Source organism: Mya arenaria, chromosome 8 (assembly GCF_026914265.1).
Source record: "Mya arenaria isolate MELC-2E11 chromosome 8, ASM2691426v1".
In the NCBI taxonomy this organism is placed as follows: Eukaryota; Metazoa; Mollusca; class Bivalvia; order Myida; family Myidae; genus Mya; species Mya arenaria.
In genome coordinates, this window is record NC_069129.1 from 66,776,323 (window position 1) to 66,797,968 (window position 21,646).

At 35.2% G+C, this 21,646-nt stretch overlaps 2 protein-coding genes across 3 annotated transcripts; both read left to right on the forward strand.

The window, feature by feature from the left end:
• The first annotated feature begins 5,360 nt into the window (after positions 1–5,360).
• LOC128242736 (uncharacterized) lies at positions 5,361–12,304 on the forward strand. 2 transcript variants are annotated; one of them, XM_052960005.1, is made up of 9 exons: positions 5,361–5,447; positions 5,664–5,695; positions 7,255–7,645; positions 7,766–7,939; positions 8,105–8,192; positions 8,425–8,549; positions 9,337–9,431; positions 9,959–10,084; positions 10,427–12,304. In XM_052960005.1, the coding sequence occupies exons 2-9, from the start codon at positions 5,687–5,689 to the stop codon at positions 10,496–10,498; spliced, it is 1,080 nt and encodes a 359-aa protein (XP_052815965.1). In that variant the 5' UTR covers positions 5,361–5,447; positions 5,664–5,686; the 3' UTR covers positions 10,499–12,304. The 2 variants fall into 2 exon arrangements, with proteins under 2 accessions (XP_052815965.1, XP_052815966.1); XM_052960006.1 differs by lacking the exon at positions 5,361–5,447 and adding an exon at positions 5,472–5,539.
• A 3,917-nt stretch (positions 12,305–16,221) lies between these two features.
• Positions 16,222–21,040, forward strand: LOC128243222 (neuropilin and tolloid-like protein 2). The gene is made up of 6 exons (XM_052960831.1): positions 16,222–16,377; positions 18,616–18,763; positions 19,144–19,367; positions 19,651–19,764; positions 20,043–20,274; positions 20,491–21,040. The coding sequence occupies exons 1-6, from the start codon at positions 16,299–16,301 to the stop codon at positions 20,675–20,677; spliced, it is 984 nt and encodes a 327-aa protein (XP_052816791.1). The 5' UTR covers positions 16,222–16,298; the 3' UTR covers positions 20,678–21,040.
• The last annotated feature ends 606 nt before the right edge of the window (positions 21,041–21,646 follow it).

Sequence of the window (21,646 nt, forward strand, 5' to 3'; positions counted from 1 at the left end):
CGCCAGGTGCATTGGTAGTGTGTGACAGGCCCTTAATGGACAGTTTGGGTCATTCATTTAATACTTAAAACTTGTAAACACAGCGTATTTCACTCCTTTTGCTGCGTATTGAAACTTTTACTGAAATCATACACTTTGTTGTGTAAACTAAATGTTAAAGTCCACGAAACGGCCGCGCTTGTGTTATATCGATTTCAATAAAAGTCGAGTTAGTTCGAATCATCAACGATCGCTTATCTACGCCCCTGCACCCAATACGTTTCGTATCACGATCATCTGAAATGAGGTCCATTGTTCTTTTTGTACTCTATGTAGGTTTTAGTATTGTGCAACGTTGTTTCAACGGCCTGCCCATTATTTCAACAAAGACTTCCATTCTTAAAATAGTGGACAGTCCATTTGTAAAATAATGACAGTACAAATTAAGTACGTTACACATTCCAATAACTTATATGGAGTTTAATAAGAATAATGGATGATGTCACATACTTTATGTAATATTACAGAAGACCTGAAAGCTTAAGGCAAGAAGAGATAATCTCCCCGATAATGTTTTCCCTATTTGTTGAGGAATTAGAAATGTATATACAAAATAGTTATTATTGTTGTTTAGCTTTACATGATATATGTTTGATTGTATTGTTATTCGCCGATAAAAACTTGTCCTTGCAGAAACACTTGTGGTTAGATCGTTAAAAGAATTATTGCAATACCTTGGGTTTGGAGGTTAACATTGCTTAAACAAAAATTGTAGTTATTCGCAGTAGAAGTGGTACAATTTGTAATGAGAAATGGGTATGCATATGAAGATGTCGAAATATTTAACGATTTTAAGTATTTAGATGGTGTAACCTTGAACTGATCTGGTGATTTTGTTCTTAATATGGTAATGGTGAAACGCACTGGACAATTAATTGTCAAGTTAAAAAAGGTATGACGGTATAACAAGAGTAGCTTTGCGGCTATTGTGATGCATGTTTCATCTATTATTACATATGCGTGTGAAATATGGGGATTTACAAATATTTACAGTTGGAGACGATACATTTGAAGTTTTGCAAAGCTACACTTGGTTAAGACAATCACCTTTTAATGTTGGTGTATATGGCGAATTAGGTAGAATATATATATCCGTTACATATCAATATGTACTAATTTTAAAATGCTGGTTCATTCTGAAGAAAATGTATAATAGTTCTTCAACTGGTCATAGAAAATGCTATGTAAGAAATTGAATGTCAAACAAATCGGGTCACCAAAGTTAAGAATCTTCTCACAAGATTTGGTGTTATCATGTGCTGTTCAATGATTCAAAGATAAACGAAAGCACTTCATTGGTATTTTAAACAACGAATTAAAAGACGCAAATGAATGACAATGAAAATTGAGTTTAACTGTGCGAAATGTATTAAAACTTTATTTGAATTTGAATCTTATTTAGATAATATTGTGCCAAGAAATACAATTGCTGCCAAAGCATCCATGTATTGATCAGTTACCCAGTTTAATACACAGAGAAAGTGTTTACCGAGCCGTGAATAGATCAGTAACCCAGTTATATGTGTTTAAACACAACGAAATCGTTAGCAATGCATGGATGGGTCATTTCCCCTGTTTAAGATGTTTAAACACGGCGACATTGTTAGCAATGCATGTATATGCCATTTCCCCTGTTTAAGGTGTTTAAGAACAGCGAAATCGTAAGCAATGCATGGATGGGTCCTTTCCCCTGTTTAAGGTGTTTAAGAACAGCGAAATCTTTAGCAATGCATGGATGGGTCATTTCCCCTGTTTAAGGTGTTTAAACACAGCGAAATTGTTAGCAATGCATGGATGGGTCCTTTCCCCTGTTTAAGGTGTTTAAACACAGCGAAATTGTTAACAATGCATGGATGGGTTCTTTCCCCTGTTTAAGGTGTTTAAACACAGCGAAATTGTTAGCAATGCATGTATATGTCATCTCCCCTGTTTAAGGTGTTTAAGAACAGCGAAATCGTTAGCAATGCATGGATGGGTCCTTTCCCCTGTTTAAGGTGTTTAAGCACAGCGAACTCGTTAGCGAAGCATGGATGGGTCATTTCCCCTGTTTAAGGTGTTTAAGCACAACGAAATTGTTAGCGATGCATGTATGGGTCCTTTCCTCTGTTTAAGGTGTTTAAGCATAGCAAAATCGTTAGCAATGCATGGATGGGTCCTTTCCCCTGTTTAAGGTGTTTAAGCACAGCGAACTCGTTAGCAATGCATGGATTGGTCATTTCCCTTGTTTAAGGTGTTTAAACACAGCAAAATCGTTAACAATGCATGGATGGGTCCTTTCCCCTGTTTAAGGTGTTTAAACACAGCGAAATCGTTAGCAATGCATGGACGAGTCCTTTCCCCTGTTTAAGGTGTTTAAACACAGCGAAATGGGTCCTTTCCCCTGTTTAAGGTGTTTAAACACAGCTAAATCTTTAGCAATGCATGGATGGGTCCTTTCCCCTGTTTAAAATGTTTAAACACAGCGATATCGTTAGCAATGCATGGATGGGTCCTTTCCACTGTTTAAGGTGTTTAAACACAGCGACATCGTTAGCAATGCATGGATGGGTCCTTTCCCCTGTTTAAGATGTTTAAACACAGCGACATCGTTAGCAATGCATGGATAGGTCCTTTCCCCTGTTTAAGGTGTTTAAACACAGCGACATCGTTAGCAATGCATAGATGGGTCCTTTCCCCTGTTTAAGATGTTTAAACACAGCGACATCGTTAAAAATGCATGGATTGGTCCTTTCCCTTGTTTAAGGTGTTTAAACACAGCGAAATCGTTAAAAATGCATGGATTGGTCCTTTCCCCTGTTTAAGGTGTTTAAACACAGCGAAATCGTTTAAAATGCATGGATTGGTCCTTTCCCCTGTTTAAGGTGTTTAAACACAGCGACATCGTTAAAAATGCATGGATTGGTCCTTTCCCCTGTTTAAGGTGTTTAAACACAGCGAAATCGTTAGCAATGCATAGATGGGTCCTTTCCCCTGTTTAAGGTGTTTAAGCACAGCGAAATTGTAAGCGAAGCATGGATGAGTAATTTCCCCTGTTTAAGGTGTTTAGCAAAAGGGAACTGTTAGCAAGATTTATAGGAACAGAACAGAGCAGAACAGACATTTTATTGAGAGTTGTACAATGTACATCGTCTATACATATATGCATATAGTATATATATAAAGTTTGAATGATTCATATAGTAATGTTTTCCACATTATTTAAAAAGCATTTATAAAGATTCAAAACAGTATTGGAAAAGCCCTATGGTATGAATTAAATAATGTTGAAAACGAAAGTAAAAATGTAATATTAATGAGACAAATATCACCTAGCAGTACTTGCAAAGCATCTCTTGTCTGTTAGTCACTATCACACAGTCTTTGGCGAAGTGTTTGATGAATCCACCCGGTGAATCCACCCGGTGAATCCATCCGGTGAATCTCCGGACTGGCCGGATTCCTTCGTATCGCCCTTATATACTTATTGCTGACTTTAGGAACTTTATGACGTTAAGGAAACACACATGCGTTTAATTCAATTTTATTTTTAACATAATTGAAATAATGGTAAACCCCATCGGGCCAAAGGCAGATTTACTTTGAGTTCAAGTAATTTACATATACTCACAATTGACTTAAAACTGGAATGGTCTTACAATTTATAATAATATTTCGACGATTAAGACACTCAATATTTTATTTTAATGAACGTAATTCGGGTGTGTGGCAGCTACATGGTGAACAGTTTCTAGGGTTGATTTACAGAACATGTGACAAAAATCTGCATTTTCTTCCCTGGTCTGAAAGTATAAAATACCGCCATAAAAACTTTGACATTAAAGATACTATTGTCATTTAATTCGTGACATCAAAGAAAGAAACAGTGACACCTGTTAAATTACCTTTTTCTGTAAATTGTGTACACTTAGACATATCATACCATTATATTTCTTACCTTAACATGACATTTAAGTAATGGTATGTACAAACACTAACAAACATCTATAATACAACGGGAGTCTATACAAAAATCCCCATTGACGCAGTGTATGCTATGATAGTATACTGATTTTGGCTATTTTTATGTATAATTTCCACCAAGATTTAATTGGCAACACTATAATATACTGTAAAGCAAATATAATCATAACATGAAAGATTTGTATATTGAGGAATGTTCGCGTCAAAAATACGATGTTTCTGACCATTTTGATGGGTCAATATTGTTGTTTGTTGTAGATTCGGAGAACCTGAGAAATATACAGGCTTCCGTGACACAAGCTCGTCATTCGACTTTTGCTCGTGTTTCAGAGTTGGAACTGAGTGAACGTCATTGTTATTTACGTTTACAGTAATAAGATGCATATATCTGGTTATTACTTTATGAATTATGAAATAGGTGTTCCATTTCGGGCTGTCTGTTGGTCATACCTTGGCAGTGTCGTTGTCGATGACGTTGGTGGTGTTGTGCAAAAAAACACAACGTTGACTAGGCCATTACTAAAACACAGTTCAAAATATTCATGTAAAACAATGTGAAACAAAGCCTATAATTATTGTGTTAAAAAAACAACGTCGATTTAAAAACGAACGTTGGCATATGGTTCAGAAAGATATTATTGTTTTAGGAAGTCTTTTATTCACTCGTATAAAATATCTCGACACACCTGAGTTGTGTCCCTTGCAATGACATTTTCTTATTTGTTTGAAGACACCACTGACCATACGTGCTGACCAATGCTTAGAAGGACAGTAAAGATCACCCCTGTCTACACTGGCCTGAATTTAAAAAAAAATACGGTAAACTTATAGACAATTATTTCGTTGTAACCATGATCTAACGGTCATTGTTAATCAATCCCACAGGGGCAGGGTGCGTTGTTTTGACACACCCTTTTGACCACGCCCCCCCCCCCCCCCAATTTAAAAAAAAATCCCAGGATTATTATTAATGATGGGGAAACTATAGCTAAAAATAACTTACAAAAAAACACCATTTTTTTCAATTCAAAAGAAATAATTAAGTTCTCATTAGTAACAGTTCCCCCATTATCCTTATTATTAATAAGTCAGGGATTTTTTTTTTAAATGGGGGGGGGGGGGGGTGAGAGGTGTGGTCAAAGGGGTATTTCAAAACGGCGCACCCTGCCCCCCTGATAAATCCATCTGCATAATAATCATAAATTATGCAATATAAAAATGTAAACTTGAAACAAGAAGCTAAGTAGCTGTAATGGAAAGCAAGAAATAAAGACAAAATTCCCCTAGGCTTTGTTTGTGTTACTAACGCCTATTTATACATCTTGCAACAACACCGGCATACGTGAATCGAAAGCAAAAGTATGGGTTCTATTTTTAAAACCAACTGCGTTTTGACTTTGTTTCAGTCTAACAGCTGTTAGATAGTGTATACTCACATTATACAACCGGTAAGTACCTTTCATGTGAACGATGTTATTCAAAGTATTTTATTCAAGGCTGTGATGAACAGTGGTGCACCAGCCATCCTCTAGTGACTACTGTAATTGTGGATTATTTTATAAATGCCAGTAGTTATTATCTCAATGTGTTATGAATAGCAATGACCCTGATTAATATCTAGGATCCCATTGTGAGTTTACTCGTATACTATACTTCTTTTCCAGTGTGATCACCATAGCTGTTGGATATGACTTTGGTAAGCTCTATTTTCGTTTAAGATGTATTAAATATGTTGACATGAAAACTTCTCTTTTTCTGTATTTTTTTGGTAAAGTCGAATCGCATAATCTCTAAATGACGAAGATTTAATCAAATCGAAACGCGAAGTAAATTGACTGTTTTCTACTTTTAAAAGAAAGGTTCAATATTAGCAACTAGGCACGACGCTCGTTGAATTATTTATTAGCAGGTGTATGATGTTGTTGCTTAATCTTAATGATATACGACAATGAATTAACGTGCCGCGACTTGTCAGCCAAACTAGCCGGTCGATACCTGACCAGAAAGCATCCAGATAAGGCGGGGCTTATCAGTTGCCCGATTCTATCCGCCATGCCCTCTGACAATCCGCACTTATCATCAGTAGTGCAAATACGTTGTTTTTCTATATATTTAACACAAAGAAGTTTCTTATAACTGAGATATAGGAACTCCGAAATACTGACATTTTGCTCAAATTATGCATTTTTTATGTATTTGTTTGATAACAAACATAACTTTCAGTAGACTATTTTAACCCTCCAAATGTCTTAATGTAACAGTACGTATATACGTATAGTTTCCGTCTGTCTTAAAATACGAACTACCATTATGAGTATTAGTGTAAAATATTGACGAAATCTTGCGATTTATTTTTATTTCGATTGTTTCCTTCTTGGGCGTTTAGTTTTAAATCCGACACATATATATTCCCTTTTGATTTTTTTGGACATACTGTTAGTGAAAAAGACAACTCATTTGATTTGAGTGACATTTTTTTTATTAAATTTAGATAAAGGATCTAATACCGTACTACTATAGGTCACAAAAGTATATACGTATAGATAAAACAAATTAATATTTGTAAATAGCGTAAGTCAGAGTATAAACCTGTGCATTTATAATGATTATCATCATGTCTCACTCCTGACAGTGTTGCATTCCATTTAATAAGAATATTAATTCAGTGAGATATACATTAAGGTCGTTCTATCAATAACGATACTTCATTAAACTTGTATATAACAGGTGATTCTTAATGGAGAAAGGAAGAAAAACCATTGTAATTTATACTTTCGTAAAGGAAATTCATACAGGTGTTGTTTCCCTAACTTTGAGTTTTAAAATAGAGGCTGCCTTTCTACTGTAACAAAATTCCGTTGTAATTTAGATATAAAAATAATCAAAGTTTAGACAGTAACTTATTTCTACCAGAAACAAGATTGTATTCAATTCATAATAATGAACTAATTTAATATTATACTTGCTTTTTTGCTGTTTTACCATGTTGCATACATCTTTTATCGGATTATCAAGTTTAACTTCTGTATTATTATCGCCTGCTTCTGCGTACATGTCACGGAGGGCCCTTACTAAGGGGTCACGTGCCACTGTAGGCATATCCTTATGGCTACCGCCGTGGTGTCAATTGTATCCCTTTTCGGCGAAAAAACAACCCCTACCAGCGACAATGCTATAGGTCCTATAATGTAATATTAACTTGAAGCAAACAAACACCGTGATGAATTTGGTTATGCTTATTATTTATCAATTCAGCAACTAGTACCGACGGTTGGAGGCATGTACGCGTTGTTGCCAGGACTACACGCGGATCAGGATGTCCAGATTGCCGTCGTGCAAACGGTTTCACTAGCCGAGTCATGTGTCTCGAAATACAAGAGCATCATGATCAGCGAGGGAGGCAGGATCATCACTGAGAAGGACCTGCTTGTGGCCTCCTCGTGCCCAAGTGACGTCAGAGTACAGAAACTGATGACGTCAATAAAGAATGCGACCTCTTCTATTGTGTCGATAAGAGACGATGTTATCCGAATACAGTCCTCTGTGCACGACAATTATGAAATGTGCAGAGAGCGAACCCAAAGCCACAAATGTACCATTGACGGGGATACTGTGAAGATGGAGACGCTCGCAACACAAATATCAGGTAAACAACCACTGTAACACATGCCCCACCTATCAACCAGACCAAATAAAACATGTATTTCAAAGCCATGGATTTTAAAATTTGTCCTTCATGTCTATATGGATGAGTTTGTTTTTTCAGATACGGATAGTCAGATATCGTCATGCCAGTCTGACAGTGTAACGTTTGATACTGACGCCGGAAAGCTGGATGCGAGAGCGGGAGATATTGAAAGTGCAGCGAGGAAAAAAAATGACGCAGGCATCTTGGGAGCCGTGTTGGGCGGCGTCGGCATCCTCCTAGCGCCATTCACTGGTAATATGCTTATTGGGTCTTGTAGAACGCTTGTTTCATAAAATTATATTGTGTCATGTATCATATATTCAATAATCACTCGTGAATCTTAAATTAAAAACTCGTACGATTACACCCTTTCAGAGGTATAGACATTATTACTTAAATTATGTTGTACACTTCCAGCCGGTATTAGCTTGACGTTGACCACGGCGGGGGTGGCGACGGCGGCTGTAAACCTGAACGATGCCGAAAGTTGTAGGAGCACCGCCAGGTCAGTTGTACTTCCGTCATTTAGGTCATATTCCAGTTATGGGACAAAATAAAGTATCAACTAAACGAACGCCCATTACTTGACACAAGAGGGTGAATTCGTTCTTTAAAACATCAGTTTAGCATTCCTGTTAGTCAGTGGTCGTTATTTTCTTTAAAAGCCATCGGTTTTGACTCTGCTGCTTTGACTGTTCAACATTGTCAAGTTATTTCCGAACCATTTTTGATTTCAGGGATCTTCGTTCGAAGGCACAGCAACATCGGAGCGATGCTGAAAATCTGCGTTCCAGGAAAGCTGGCCTTGAGACTGAGAAATCAGAAGCCGAACTGGAGATAACTGTTATCAAGTCGAAAATTGGTAAATAGTTGGGAACCATGACGTACAAGTAGTTATTAAAATTGCGTGAATATCTATTTATTTGTTAAGTGGCGGATACGTGGTCTAATGGTAACACACTTGACTATCAATCCAGGGGTCGTAGGCTCGATTCCCCGTTGCATCACTAAAAATACTAATCGTCTTCCGGGAGGGACGTTAAATGGGGGTCCCGTGTAACAGCGCTAGACACCACTGGTGCACGTAAAAGAACCAGTGAAGCTCAAACCAGGGTTACATTCGGTCTGTTCGCTCCAAAAACCTAAAACGACTAACAAACTTAATGGAGCACTCGCCGAATGGACAAGGCCCGATCGCGAGTAAAAATAAGCTTAAACACCACCTTATTTGTTGAAGTAACCGTCTTATTTGCTATGGACTAACCAAGCGCAAACATACAGGTTATTGTGTCTATTCCATTACGTTTTAAGACAACTTGATGGTGGTGGAACAAGAATGTTAATTAAAAGTATGTTTGTTTCGCATAAACAAATACTGGTTTAATGTAAAATCCGGGATTTGAGGTTGAAGGGGCGTAACTCGATAACATGCGTCCCTCTTCTTAAATCGAAAGAGTTATATAGGCTATAAACGTGTTGTGTTGGGTAAAAAGAGATAACGCTTTATTCTCTGGATATTTCTCTGCATGTTCTGCATTTTTTCTCTACCATTTAAATTGACATTTAAAGTTCACTTGGATAATTTAGGCCATTCCCAACATCTGCTACTTTCTTTGGTGAACGGCTTATATATACACAACAACTTTCAGACCAACTTGAGAGAGCCTCGACCTCTCTCCATAATATGACGTCGGAGCTGTCAACGTTCGTACTGGCCATCGACAACACGCTCAATGTATTTCAGGTAGTACATTTTCGTTAAAAATGTTTATTAAACAAGCGTCGTGTTACTGATCATCACGACACAATAACCATAGAGCAGTGTTTTGTCGACCGTTTCTGAACATAATGGTACTTTAAGCTGTTGGACGTAGCTTATTGAGCTAGTGTTTCTTCTTTAGATATACCCGACTTTGAATAAAGATTCTTATATCTTGAATCTTTAAACATCATATCCAACAATTACTATGATATTGCATGGGCTTATGCTGTACACCATGTTTCTGCATGGACATTTGCTCCACACATGTTACAATGTTAAACTTGAGAACAACAGTTACTGTTTGTAATTTGGGTCCAGTGTGTCAATGTGAATACAACCTCGGGTACGCCCGTGCGACCTCTCTATAACACAATCCATTTACTTTTGGTAACGGATATGTGGGTGACACGTTATGATCCCATGTTATGTTACCGTAGATAGCAGCATCAGTAAAAGCTTGACCTGTATACCACAAGTTATTACCTTATTAGCTTTGATGCCCTTTACAGAACATGGAGACGTGTTTCAAAGAGACGCTGCTACAGACGGAGTCGTTCACCATCATCCAGAACGCGTTCGCTAGGCAGCCGGAGAAGGCGGCAGGGACGGCCAACAAGTACCTGGCCGATCTCAAGGTCAAACAACACGCTTATACTTATAATAATAATAATAATAATGCATCCATTGAATGAAAAAAACGTTTTAGGTATTTTTGCGATAAAAATTAATACTTTGCAACTAATCTTAAAAAAAAAAAAAAATCACCAAATCCTATGACATGACAAGCTGGTTGAAGGTCAGGCTTAATAGAGACTTATATCAAAGTTTGTTCTTGGCCTGTGTCATTGAAGGATGGGGTGCACATATAATAATGAAGGCTACTTCAGAAAAAACAATCATTGAATCAGAGAATATAACAGAGAAATATAGCTTCCTAGACTCTTAAACTTGCAATAATCTGTTTAATCCATATCCAGGCTAGATGGGAGGCGCTTGAAGGGCTGCTGTTGCAGAGCGGTGCTAGCCGACCCCGGGCTGTCCATCAGTGACTCTTACATAGTGCTTATACACGACACCACGCGCTATATACTGTGTTCAAAACACACACACACACAGCTAGTGGTGTGTATTGTTCAGACATGAAATTGTTGAGTATGGTCTCAGCTATAACTCTTAACCTTAATTAGCGTTTGAAATTATTTATTATGCTATGATATGTTCTATGTTAGTAGACAAAAATACCACGGAGTTCAAAATGTAATTTTAATACGCTTGAAGGTAAAAAATACGATATTTATGAATTAAAAATACCCTAAGTTAGAAACAAATGTCAATCGCTTTTGAAGTACATGATATTATTTCGTTATAGTTGGCTTCTCTGAAATCTCAAACTTATCCATGCACAATAGGCTATATCGTCAACTATATATCTTGTGGAGGAAAATTGTCTAGCCTCCAAGCTTTGTATAAGGAAACTCAACGAGTAATGAGGCATCACAATGGGCATCGCATATGGAGTTCGGGTAACAGTTCGTACTCTTGCAAAGAAATTCGTCCGTTCGATGTATTCAGATCTGTGTTTGCATTGTATATATTTAATATTCTTTATTTACCCTGATCGAAGTACATGTATTCAACTCTCAATACTTTCAATGATAATTTATGATATGATCATGTCTCATCTTAGTTTATGTCTCATTTAATACTAAACAACATTATGTGTTAGTAAAACAAACAGTCTCTGCATTTATGTTCTGCTTTCTAATTTTTATTGCAACGATATCATTTCCCCCGAAAATATTGCCCGACATACATGAGCAGCCAAACATAAGATGGCACTCGACAAGTCTGGCTAACGCACATACCATTTTTACTTATGGTTGTGAAATCTGGGGATATGGAGATACTGACATTTAAGTACGAGTGCAATAATCATTTAATAAATATAACTTCCGTCTGATAAATCAACTCCGTTACATACTATTTGATGACCTTCACGTGTTTTCCTTGTGTTTTTACAAGTATAGAGTTATTTCATATTCAAAAGGATATTAACGTAATGTTTTTCATCAAAAATGAATAAAATACAAAATAAAACAAGACTAGCCAATCGGATTGCTTTTTTCTGCCATTTGAAATAGGCAAAGCTTTCTTAGCAGTAACTGGCTAGTCACAATACATCCATATTACATTACCATCACACAAAATATTTAATATGTTCATAAGGCAAAATCATGAAAGGCAAGTCGATGCCACAAGTTACCGATTAACGAAAAAAATTGTCAAGTTTGTAGGTAATGAATTTCAATTTCAACTCGTCTGTCCCACATTTCATAATGAAGAAAAAATAACCAACTATTTGAAAAAACGACTAATCAGAATTAAACTTAATGAACAAAATAAGTAATCACTAAAAAACTAGGAAAATTTTGTAATGTGAAAATGAAGCGTTTTGCTGTATGTTCTATTTGTGTTTTTTTTTAAACTAATCATTTCAAAATTACATTGAATCAAAATATTTATCATTTTTTAATAAATACAATATTGACATTCTTTTCTACAGTATTTTATGTTTTGATTGTTTACAATAAGGCTAAATATATTTCGAATGTATTTTGTTCAAATAAATAGACCGCTACTTATTTAAAGAATGTTCCCTTATTTATAATCATATTGTCTTTCAAATCTTTAAACTTCTTGTAACATACGTTTACATCATGTCATGTTTGTGAACAGTAATCACTATAATTCATTGCAATGGTTTTGTTGCTAGTTCGTATTGTGCAAATAATCGTATTATTATGTACATTTTTTAAGCTAATAAACTAGTTTTGGTTGAGCTCATAAACTAGTTTTGGTTAAGCTAATAAACTAGTTTTGGTTAAGCTAATAAACTAGTTTTGGTTAAGCTAATAAACTAGTTTTGGTTAAGCTAATAAACTAGTTTAGGTTAGGCTAATAAACTAGTTTTGGTTAAGCTAATAAACTAGTTTTGGTTAAGCTTATAAACTAGTTTTGGTTAAGCTTATAAACTAGTTTAGGTTAGGCTAATAATCGAGTTTTGGTTAAGCTAATAAACTAGTTTTGGTTAAGCTAATAAACTAGTTTTGGTTAAGCTAATAAACTAGTTTTGGTTAAGCTCATAAACTAGTTTTGGTTAAGCTTATAAACTAGTTTTGGTTGAGCTAATAAACTAGTTTGGGTTAAGCTAATAAACTAGTTTTGGTTAAGCTTATAAACTCGTTTTGGTTAAGCTAATAAACTAGTTTTGGTTAAGCTAATAAACTAGTTTAGGTTAGGCTAATAAACTAGTTTTGGTTAAGCTAATAAACTAGTTTAGGTTAGGCTAATAAACTAGTTTAGGTTAGGCTAATAAACTAGTTTTGGTTAGGCTAATAAACTAGTTTAGGTTAGGCTAATAAACTAGTTTTGGTTAAGCTAATAAACTAGTTTAGGTTAGGCTAATAAACTAGTTTTGGTTAAGCTTATAAACTAGTTTAGGTTAGGCTAATAAACTAGTTTTGGTTAAGCTAATAAACTAGTTTAGGTTAGGCTAATAATCGAGTTTTGGTTAAGCTAATAAACTAGTTTTGGTTAGGCTAATAAACTAGTTTTGGTTAAGCTAATAAACTAGTTTTGGTTAGGCTAATAAACTAGTTTTGGTTAAGCTTATAAACTAGTTTAGGTTAGGCTAATAATCGAGTTTTGGTTAAGCTAATAAACTAGTTTTGGTTAGGCTAATAAACTAGTTTTGGTTAAGCTAATAAACTAGTTTTGGTTAAGCTTATAACTAGTTTTGGTTAAGCTTATAAACTAGTTTAGGTTAGGCTAATAATCGAGTTTTGGTTAAGCTAATAAACTAGTTTTGGTTAGGCTAATAAACTAGTTTTGGTTAAGCTTATAAACTAGTTTAGGTTAGGCTAATAATCGAGTTTTGGTTAAGCTAATAAACTAGTTTTGGTTAGGCTAATAAACTAGTTTTGGTTAAGCTAATAAACTAGTTTTGGTTAAGCTTATAACTAGTTTTGGTTAAGCTTATAAACTAGTTTTGGTTAGGCTAATAATCGAGTTTTGGTTAAGCTAATAAACTAGTTTTGGTTAGGCTAATAAACTAGTTTTGGTTAAGCTTATAAACTAGTTTAGGTTAGGCTAATAATCGAGTTTTGGTTAAGCTAATAAACTAGTTTTGGTTAAGCTTATAAACTAGTTTTGGTTAAGCTAATAAACTAGTTTAGGTTAGGCTAATAAACTAGTTTTGGTTAAGCTTATAAACTAGTTTAGGTTAGGCTAATAAACTAGTTTTGGTTAAGCTAATAAACTAGTTTAGGTTAGGCTAATAAACTAGTTTTGGTTAAGCTAATAAACTAGTTTAGGTTAGGCTAATAAACTAGTTTTGGTTAAGCTTATAAACTAGTTTAGGTTAGGCTAATAAACTAGTTTTGGTTAAGCTAATAAACTAGTTTAGGTTAGGCTAATAAACTAGTTTTGGTTAAGCTAATAAACTAGTTTTGGTTAGGCTAATAAACTAGTTTAGGTTAGGCTAATAAACTAGTTTTGGTTAGGCTTATAAACTAGTTTAGGTTAGGCTTATAAACTAGTTTAGGTTAGGCTAATAAACTAGTTTAGGTTAGGCTAATAAACTAGTTTAGGTTAGGCTAATAAACTAGTTTAGGTTAGGCTAATAAACTAGTTTAGGTTAGGCTAATAAACTAGTTTAGGTTAGGCTAATAAACTAGTTTAGGTTAGGCTAATAAACTAGTTTAGGTTAGGCTAATAAACTAGTTTAGGTTAGGCTAATAAACTAGTTTAGGTTAGGCTAATAAACTAGTTTAGGTTAGGCTAATAAACTAGTTTAGGTTAGGCTAATAAACTAGTTTAGGTTAGGCTAATAAACTAGTTTTGGTTAGGCTAATAAACTAGTTTTGGTTAGGCTAATAAACTAGTTTTGGTTAAGCTTATAAACAAGTTTTGGTTAAGCTAATAAACAAGTTTTGGTCAAGCTAATAAACAAGTTTTGGCTAAGCTTATAAACTAGTTTTGGTTAAGCTAATAAACAAGTTTTGGTTAAGCTTATAAACTAGTTTTGGTTATGCTAATAAACTAGTTTTGGTTAAGCTAATGAACAAGTTTTGGTTAAGCTTATAACTAGTTTTGGTTAAGCTAATAAACAAGTTTTGGTCAAGCTAATAAACAAGTTTTGGCTAAGCTTATAAACTAGTTTTGGTTATGCTAATAAACAAGTTTTGGTTAAGCTAATGAACAAGTTTTGGTTAAGCTTATAACTAGTTTTGGTTAAGCTAATAAACAAGTTTTGGTCAAGCTAATAAACTAGTTTTGGTTAAGCTTATAAACAAGTTTTGGTTAAGCTAATAAACAAGTTTTGGTCAAGCTAATAAACAAGTTTTGGCTAAGCTTATAAACTAGTTTTGGTTAAGCTAATAAACAAGTTTTGGTTAGGCTAATAAACTAGTTTTGGTAAGCTTATAAACTAGTTTTGGTTAAGCTAATAAACAAGTTTTGGTTAAGCTTATAAACTAGTTTGGGTTAAGCTTATAAACAAGTTTTGGTTAAGCTTATAAACTAACTAAGTTTTGGTTAAGCTAATAAACTAGTTTTGGTTAAGCTTATATACTAGGTTTGATTATGCTAATAAACTAGTTTGGGTTATACATTGGTTTCACGAACTGTGTATTTGTTGTAAATGTTTTATATAAAATGGAAACCAGTTTTATCGTTGTTTATACGAAAACCGAAACTGTTTTTTGAAACTATCGAAATCCCATCCAGAGGCAGTTTCGTCGGTTCGTTCCATCCGAAAACTAGCTCACTTGGAAAACAAAAACATGGCGGGCAGTGATTGTTGTGTGTTGAAACACCATTTAGTTAAAACAGGCAAACGACCACTCCGGTATCCAGTTTTGAAGAAATTCAGAAACAAAGCCTTCATGCAGAAGCCCCATTAAGTTGTTGAAGATGTGCACAAAACCATGCGTTTGTTACTTTAAGCAATACTTTCGAAACAGGTTCCCAAACCGCCGAAACCCTTGAAACCAAAACTGAAACTAGTTTGATATCAACAAAAACGGCCTTAGTATTCCGGTTCCAAACCATATGTATGATGTCTGGTTACAAGAAACAGCAGGAATATATATGTTTTAAGAAGCCAACGTCAAGTTTACATATGTGTCGGCATAGCGACTGCTGAGATACGAAACATATACAAGGGGGAGGACGTAATTTCGTTTCTGGCAAACATTAAGTGAGAAAAATGTTTCATGGCAAACAAAATGGCGTATTTGGATTGAAAAATACCGATTCTGGGACCAATCTTTGCATGGTAAGTTGACTTTTTTTATAATTTTGAAAAATGAATGCGTCCAGTGTGTGGGGGAAAATATATATTCTTCAATCGACATCTTAGTTTGGTATCATAACTTTAAAGTTAAAAATAAAAATTAGCCAAATAATTCTTTGGGGAATATCCCAAAACTCCCCTTGCCATGTTGAGAGCCTATAGGCTATAACTGGGGGAAAGAGGAGCATGTCACAATATAATTGAAATATAAAAATGCGCAGGTTTAAAACCGTTTGAAAGTCAAGATAAACTTTAATATAAAGATAATTGCGCACCATTATACATGTACGTTTATCATGGAGCCGCCGCTGAATACTGCAATATAGATATACAGATAATCCAATCGAACTAAACGGTATTATGTGTTGTCTACCTTTATAATACCTTTCACTTCGATACGGAACAGATAAACCAATCGATAGTTTATTGTGACTTGTTCATTCGTGATAGGGATATTCCAATATGGTTGACAATGTAAATAAATAAGTTATAAAATGGCTGGATATTTACCATTTATTCTTTTAGTAAATTGTGTTTTACTGTTAAAGTCTTCGGTTTTCTGTTTAGATGGAGGTATGTAGGAATTAATATTATTTTAATTTCTTTAATTCCATACAGTTTTAAACCATTATGAACTATAACTAAATAAAAAAGTGCCATCACAAATATGCTGCTTTTTGTTTATTAAAGATACATTCTTACTCCCAACATATAGATGTACCACAATTTATACAATTGTTTAAATTTACACCAAAGGATGAATAAATATCGAAATGAAATGGTTCTTATGAAGGATACTGTGTTTAATTTGAAAGAAAGGTGCAGAAAATATAGTATTTCTACCTTATGAGACGACAGTTGATCACTGTTAATATTTTAGCATTCACCAGTCATTTAATATTTGTGCGTGTCAGCTATTAAATAAACGGTTACAATATTGTTATCAGTCATTAATATTTTACATAAATGCATTATTTAGTAAGTATTAAAAAAATATGTTTGATAGACATGTGAATGTATTGATTTTAAATTTTAAGAGTGTCACTTTAATGTTTTTTATCATAATAAAAAGTATTCAGTTTATACGTTAAAATGTGTACTTGTTTAAGATTAGGTTAGGGATCCCGTGTTTATCTTTACTTTCAAACAGTTTATAAACCTGCGCATTTTGATATTTCCAACCAGGTCAATCCGCTTAACCATTGAAGTAATCAGACTTTGGATAACCGTCCAAAATAAGTTTAAGTGCACCAATTGTGAATTAAAAACGGCCGCTTTATTTTTGATTCAGATTGAAATAAATTGATTAATTCAGATCGAATGCATGCGTTTTATCTGTAATCTTTTCAGAAACACTATTTTAAACACCTTTAAAAAATAAAGTTGGCTAATTCGGTGCCAAAAGTCCTTACTGACATTAGTTTGTAAATTACGTTACATATATCCACTTCACAGGATGACTTCAAACATGTGCACAAATTTTTTAATTGTTTTACTTTGACTGGCAAACATTTAAACAACTAGGGTATCTGGATCAGTTTAACTCAAAGTTGTATCCATGGTAGATATAGGCATCCAAAACATTAATATATATAATATTTTAATTCCTTAATAAAATACTATAAGTTTTGGAAAACGCTGTGGGTTGATATCGACCTCTAGTGCACATAGGGCATACAACTCTCTTACAGAGTATTTACACGTACTTTAGATTTCAAGATTTCATGGAAATGATTCGGACAGGGAGATGAGAATCTAAGCATAGTTTCTTATCTGGCCTTACCAGAACAAAACTAATTATGATATGCAAAGCTCACTATGGAGCGGTTATGTAATAAGTGAAATACAGTCGAAACTCGATAGCTCGATATTCTAGGGACCGGCCAAAGTACCTCGAGCCTCGAGAATATCGAGCCAAGCGGGATTGCTTACAAAATGTTATTTTTTTTCATTTGTTACATAAAGTCTTATTAACCTCGTTTGTTATTTGCTACGCGATCTCCGCAAGAGAAGGAAGGGTATGTATTGGGCATAGTTACGCACCCTAAATTTCGTAATATGACTTATTCGATTATTAAAAATATCATTTTATTTTTTTTATTTATTATAAAAATACATTTATGCGAAAAACAAGCAGTTGTAAACAGTGGGTAACACAAACATAGTTAAAAAGTTATATCAAATTTAGGGATGGATAACAATTAGAGACAGAACTTAAAGTAATGGCATGTTTATTCAAACAGATAAACCATTTAAATTCGATAATAATTATAATATCAGTCAAGCAATTTTAATCGATTAGCGCCTTGTGCTAAATGAAGCCAATCAAACAAATCAAGGTGTGAAATTCTTGTTTGGGACCGCGAAAACGACTTCGAGCGTGGAGAAATATCGACCCTCAAGATATCGAGCCATCCGATTTAAATTTATATGAACAAAGAGTAAATAAAAATCGGTCCTTTTAATTTGGTTCGAGCCAACGAGGATATCGAGCCATGAGATATCGAGCCAACGAGTTTCGACTGTACAATTAGTCGTTACTCCAAGTTCTGTTCGAACAACAATGAAATGCACTCCCCGAAAACGAGCGTCCTTTAATCCATTACTCAACATTTTTCTTCCATATTAAAAATGAAAAATGAATTTAAAATCAACAATTTGATGTATGCGTTACTTCTATGTCCCATTTATATGAAGATCAAAGCCATTAAGTTATTACATCTAGTTTATGGCACTTCGATATAACATGATTAATTTTTGCTGTGAGTTCTGTTGTCCGGATTTATTTTGGTGTCCCTCTTCCATGTGCAGTTTTCCTGAACCAGGCATGTAACGGCGGAAAGTATGTGGCCAAGAGCCACCGGCTCGAGTCGTCGGACGCTCTGTACTACGCACCGAACCTAGCGTGCTCCTACACCGTCACTGTGGACACCGGCAAGAAGGTCATGCTCATCTCCAGGTAGGGGAAGCAGAGGGGGTGTGTGTTCGGGGGTGAGGGGGGGGGGGAGTTCCTAGCCACGTCACTCGTAATAAGTAAATATTTGAAGAATTGTTTTAAAGGACTGTGACCATATATATTCCATTACAGAAAGGTTCTAAGTCGAACAACGGCCGTTTTGAAACGACCGGTACCTAAAAAATCTTTACAAAGGGGTCTTCTACTAAGCATTGCATAAGGGTTCGAACAGGCTAGCATACGTTTGGGGGTACATTTCTATACCGACAAGACAAACCTTTTGTCTTTTGATTTGTAAAAATCAAAACGTTCAAATGTGATCATCAAACGTTTATATGATTGTACATAAGTTCATGAGTTTTAACTTAAATATTAAATTACAGAATATTCGAACTTGAGGCCAAGGTGAGTGGCGCGTGCGTTGATTACGTCAACATTCACGACGGCGACAGCACGGCGGCGTCCACCATCAACACGAGCCCGCTGTGTGGCGTCGTGTATAAGACAACGTACACGTCAACAGACAACGCCATGACCGTGTACTTCGAGACGGACTCCACAGGGGCTAGACACGGCTTTGATTTCATTTTCGTCGCTGTAACTACAGGTATATATGTGCACATATTTTACAGATATTGTCTTCTGTAATCTCTTTGTGAACACCATTCAATGGGTTGTCGCATAATTATACTTTTACTAGAAATCAGTTGTTCTAATCAGTTAAGTATCTTCAAATGAACCATTTTACTTAACATATAAGGCATTTTACAACGCCTTTTATTTACAACGCCTTTTATTTATAAATCGTTTCCAACAACGAACAAAACTGTGTGCGATACACTGTTGAATCAATTGTCTTGTTGTTACACGTGCAATGTGTGATATTGCAGGCACGTGCGGCACATCACAGTTCGCGTGCAACAACAGCGTATGTATCGACAGCGACCTCCAGTGCAGCCAGCAGGACGAGTGTGCTGACAACAGCGACGAGGATGGGTGTGACTGTATGTACAACGTTAATGGCTTGTTTCTATACATATTACATACAATAAATACTATCAGTGCGTGTTTTATCAAGCCAAAACGATAACAGTCAGATTTTAGATATAAAGGAACTTAGAATATTCCTTTCCGGTTTACATTGTCAATAAAATAGCAATTTACTGTACTTGCTAACTTCTGAAAAAATCATAAAAAAGTCGGGCGTGGGCCAAGAAAACAATTATGATAGCACATTCGTAGAGGCCACGTATTTAGCATATTGATTTGTTCTTCTTGTCAGACGCCATCCCAGGCAAAGCGGGGCTGGATGGTAGCGCCTTCCTCATCATCGGGCTGTGTATCGGACTCTTCTTGTTCCTTTTGGCTACGGCGCTGCTCTCCTGGTATGTGTACCGCCACCACATCCGCTGGCGCCTCTATCTTCGGCGGCCCCTCACCGTGGAGGAGGTGGTGCACGAGGAGACCACTCAGACCACCGCCTACCCCGTCACCAAGATCTACTACAAGGAGAAGTAAGCATTTCCCGTCAAATCTGTGATACATCGTAGTTATTGAGCAGCGATAGAAGTTGAGGCTGTTGGGTGTCCCAATAATTGACCAAAATGAAATTATTAGCACAGTTTACATTTATGTAATTGTAGAACATATTGTCTTTAGTACGGATATAAAATATATTATAGGTTAGGTATTTTTATAACCACTCTATTCATTCAACATTTCAATTTTAGGTTCCAAGACATGTACAGCGATCCCGGGCCGCCACCATACCACTCAAACTACGGGAGCATTAAGGCTAAAAGTGACGTCACTTCCGAGAGCCAGGGCTCGTCCACTGATGTCATTTCCGGCGGGGGTGTTTCTACGTCGACCAGAAAAGGCTCAATATTTGAGATCCCGGATGAGACAGCGTACTGACATTTGACGCAATTTAAAACTTCTACTATATAAACACTAACCAAAATACGCACTTAACCTCACTCAACCTCTTTATCAGTTAAAATTTAGACAAGGTACTACACTAACATTTTAAACTTTTTAAACATATTTCATCAATTTCATCTAATTGTTGAACATAAATAAGTAGTGTATATTTTTCTCACAACAAAAGAATAATAACTACCAATAAAGTACATCTTGCCACGCGCATGTTTCATTAATTATTAAGGGGTTTTATCCTTCTGAAAATGTTTCGTGCACTCTTATCAAATGCAGATTATAAAAAAAGAATGATTTATTTTAGAAATAGCATTTATTCAAAACGTACTTAAACAGTGAATTGCAACGATGTGTAAGCTACTGTATAATGATTTTAATGTTATACAGATAATGCATTTGTTTGCATGCTTTTTTATTTGCATCACTTCAATTTTGTTACTTATAATTTGTCTGAAAATAGTTCGCTGGCGAACAAGCCATTTCGATATGCATTTACATTTACATTACTATTTTCTATGATAAAATATTTCTTGAACCAGTATTGTTGTAATATGTTCCTAGAGCAATCACATGATGTGAAAGGGCCAGTAATAATAGCATCTTTGCCAGAGATAGGTTAAAAGTGGCTGTAAATATGGGTCATGTTATCTAAATGATGTTCACCGATCATAAAAATCCCTCATTTGTATGTGTTAATATAGAACATTTTAAATACAATAAACTAAGAATTGTAAGCATGGGCGATGATGATTATCATCAACATATATGGAAGGGAAGTAGCCTTGCGACCTACAGATTATACAATTATGGTTTCCAAATGTGTACATAACATTTATTGCCATCAAACACTTTCCAATTAAAATCCTTCATGCCTTAAGTAAGTTTGTCAAGATGCATGATACAAGAATCTTTATGTAAAGTCGGGTAAATGTTAACAAGAAACATTAG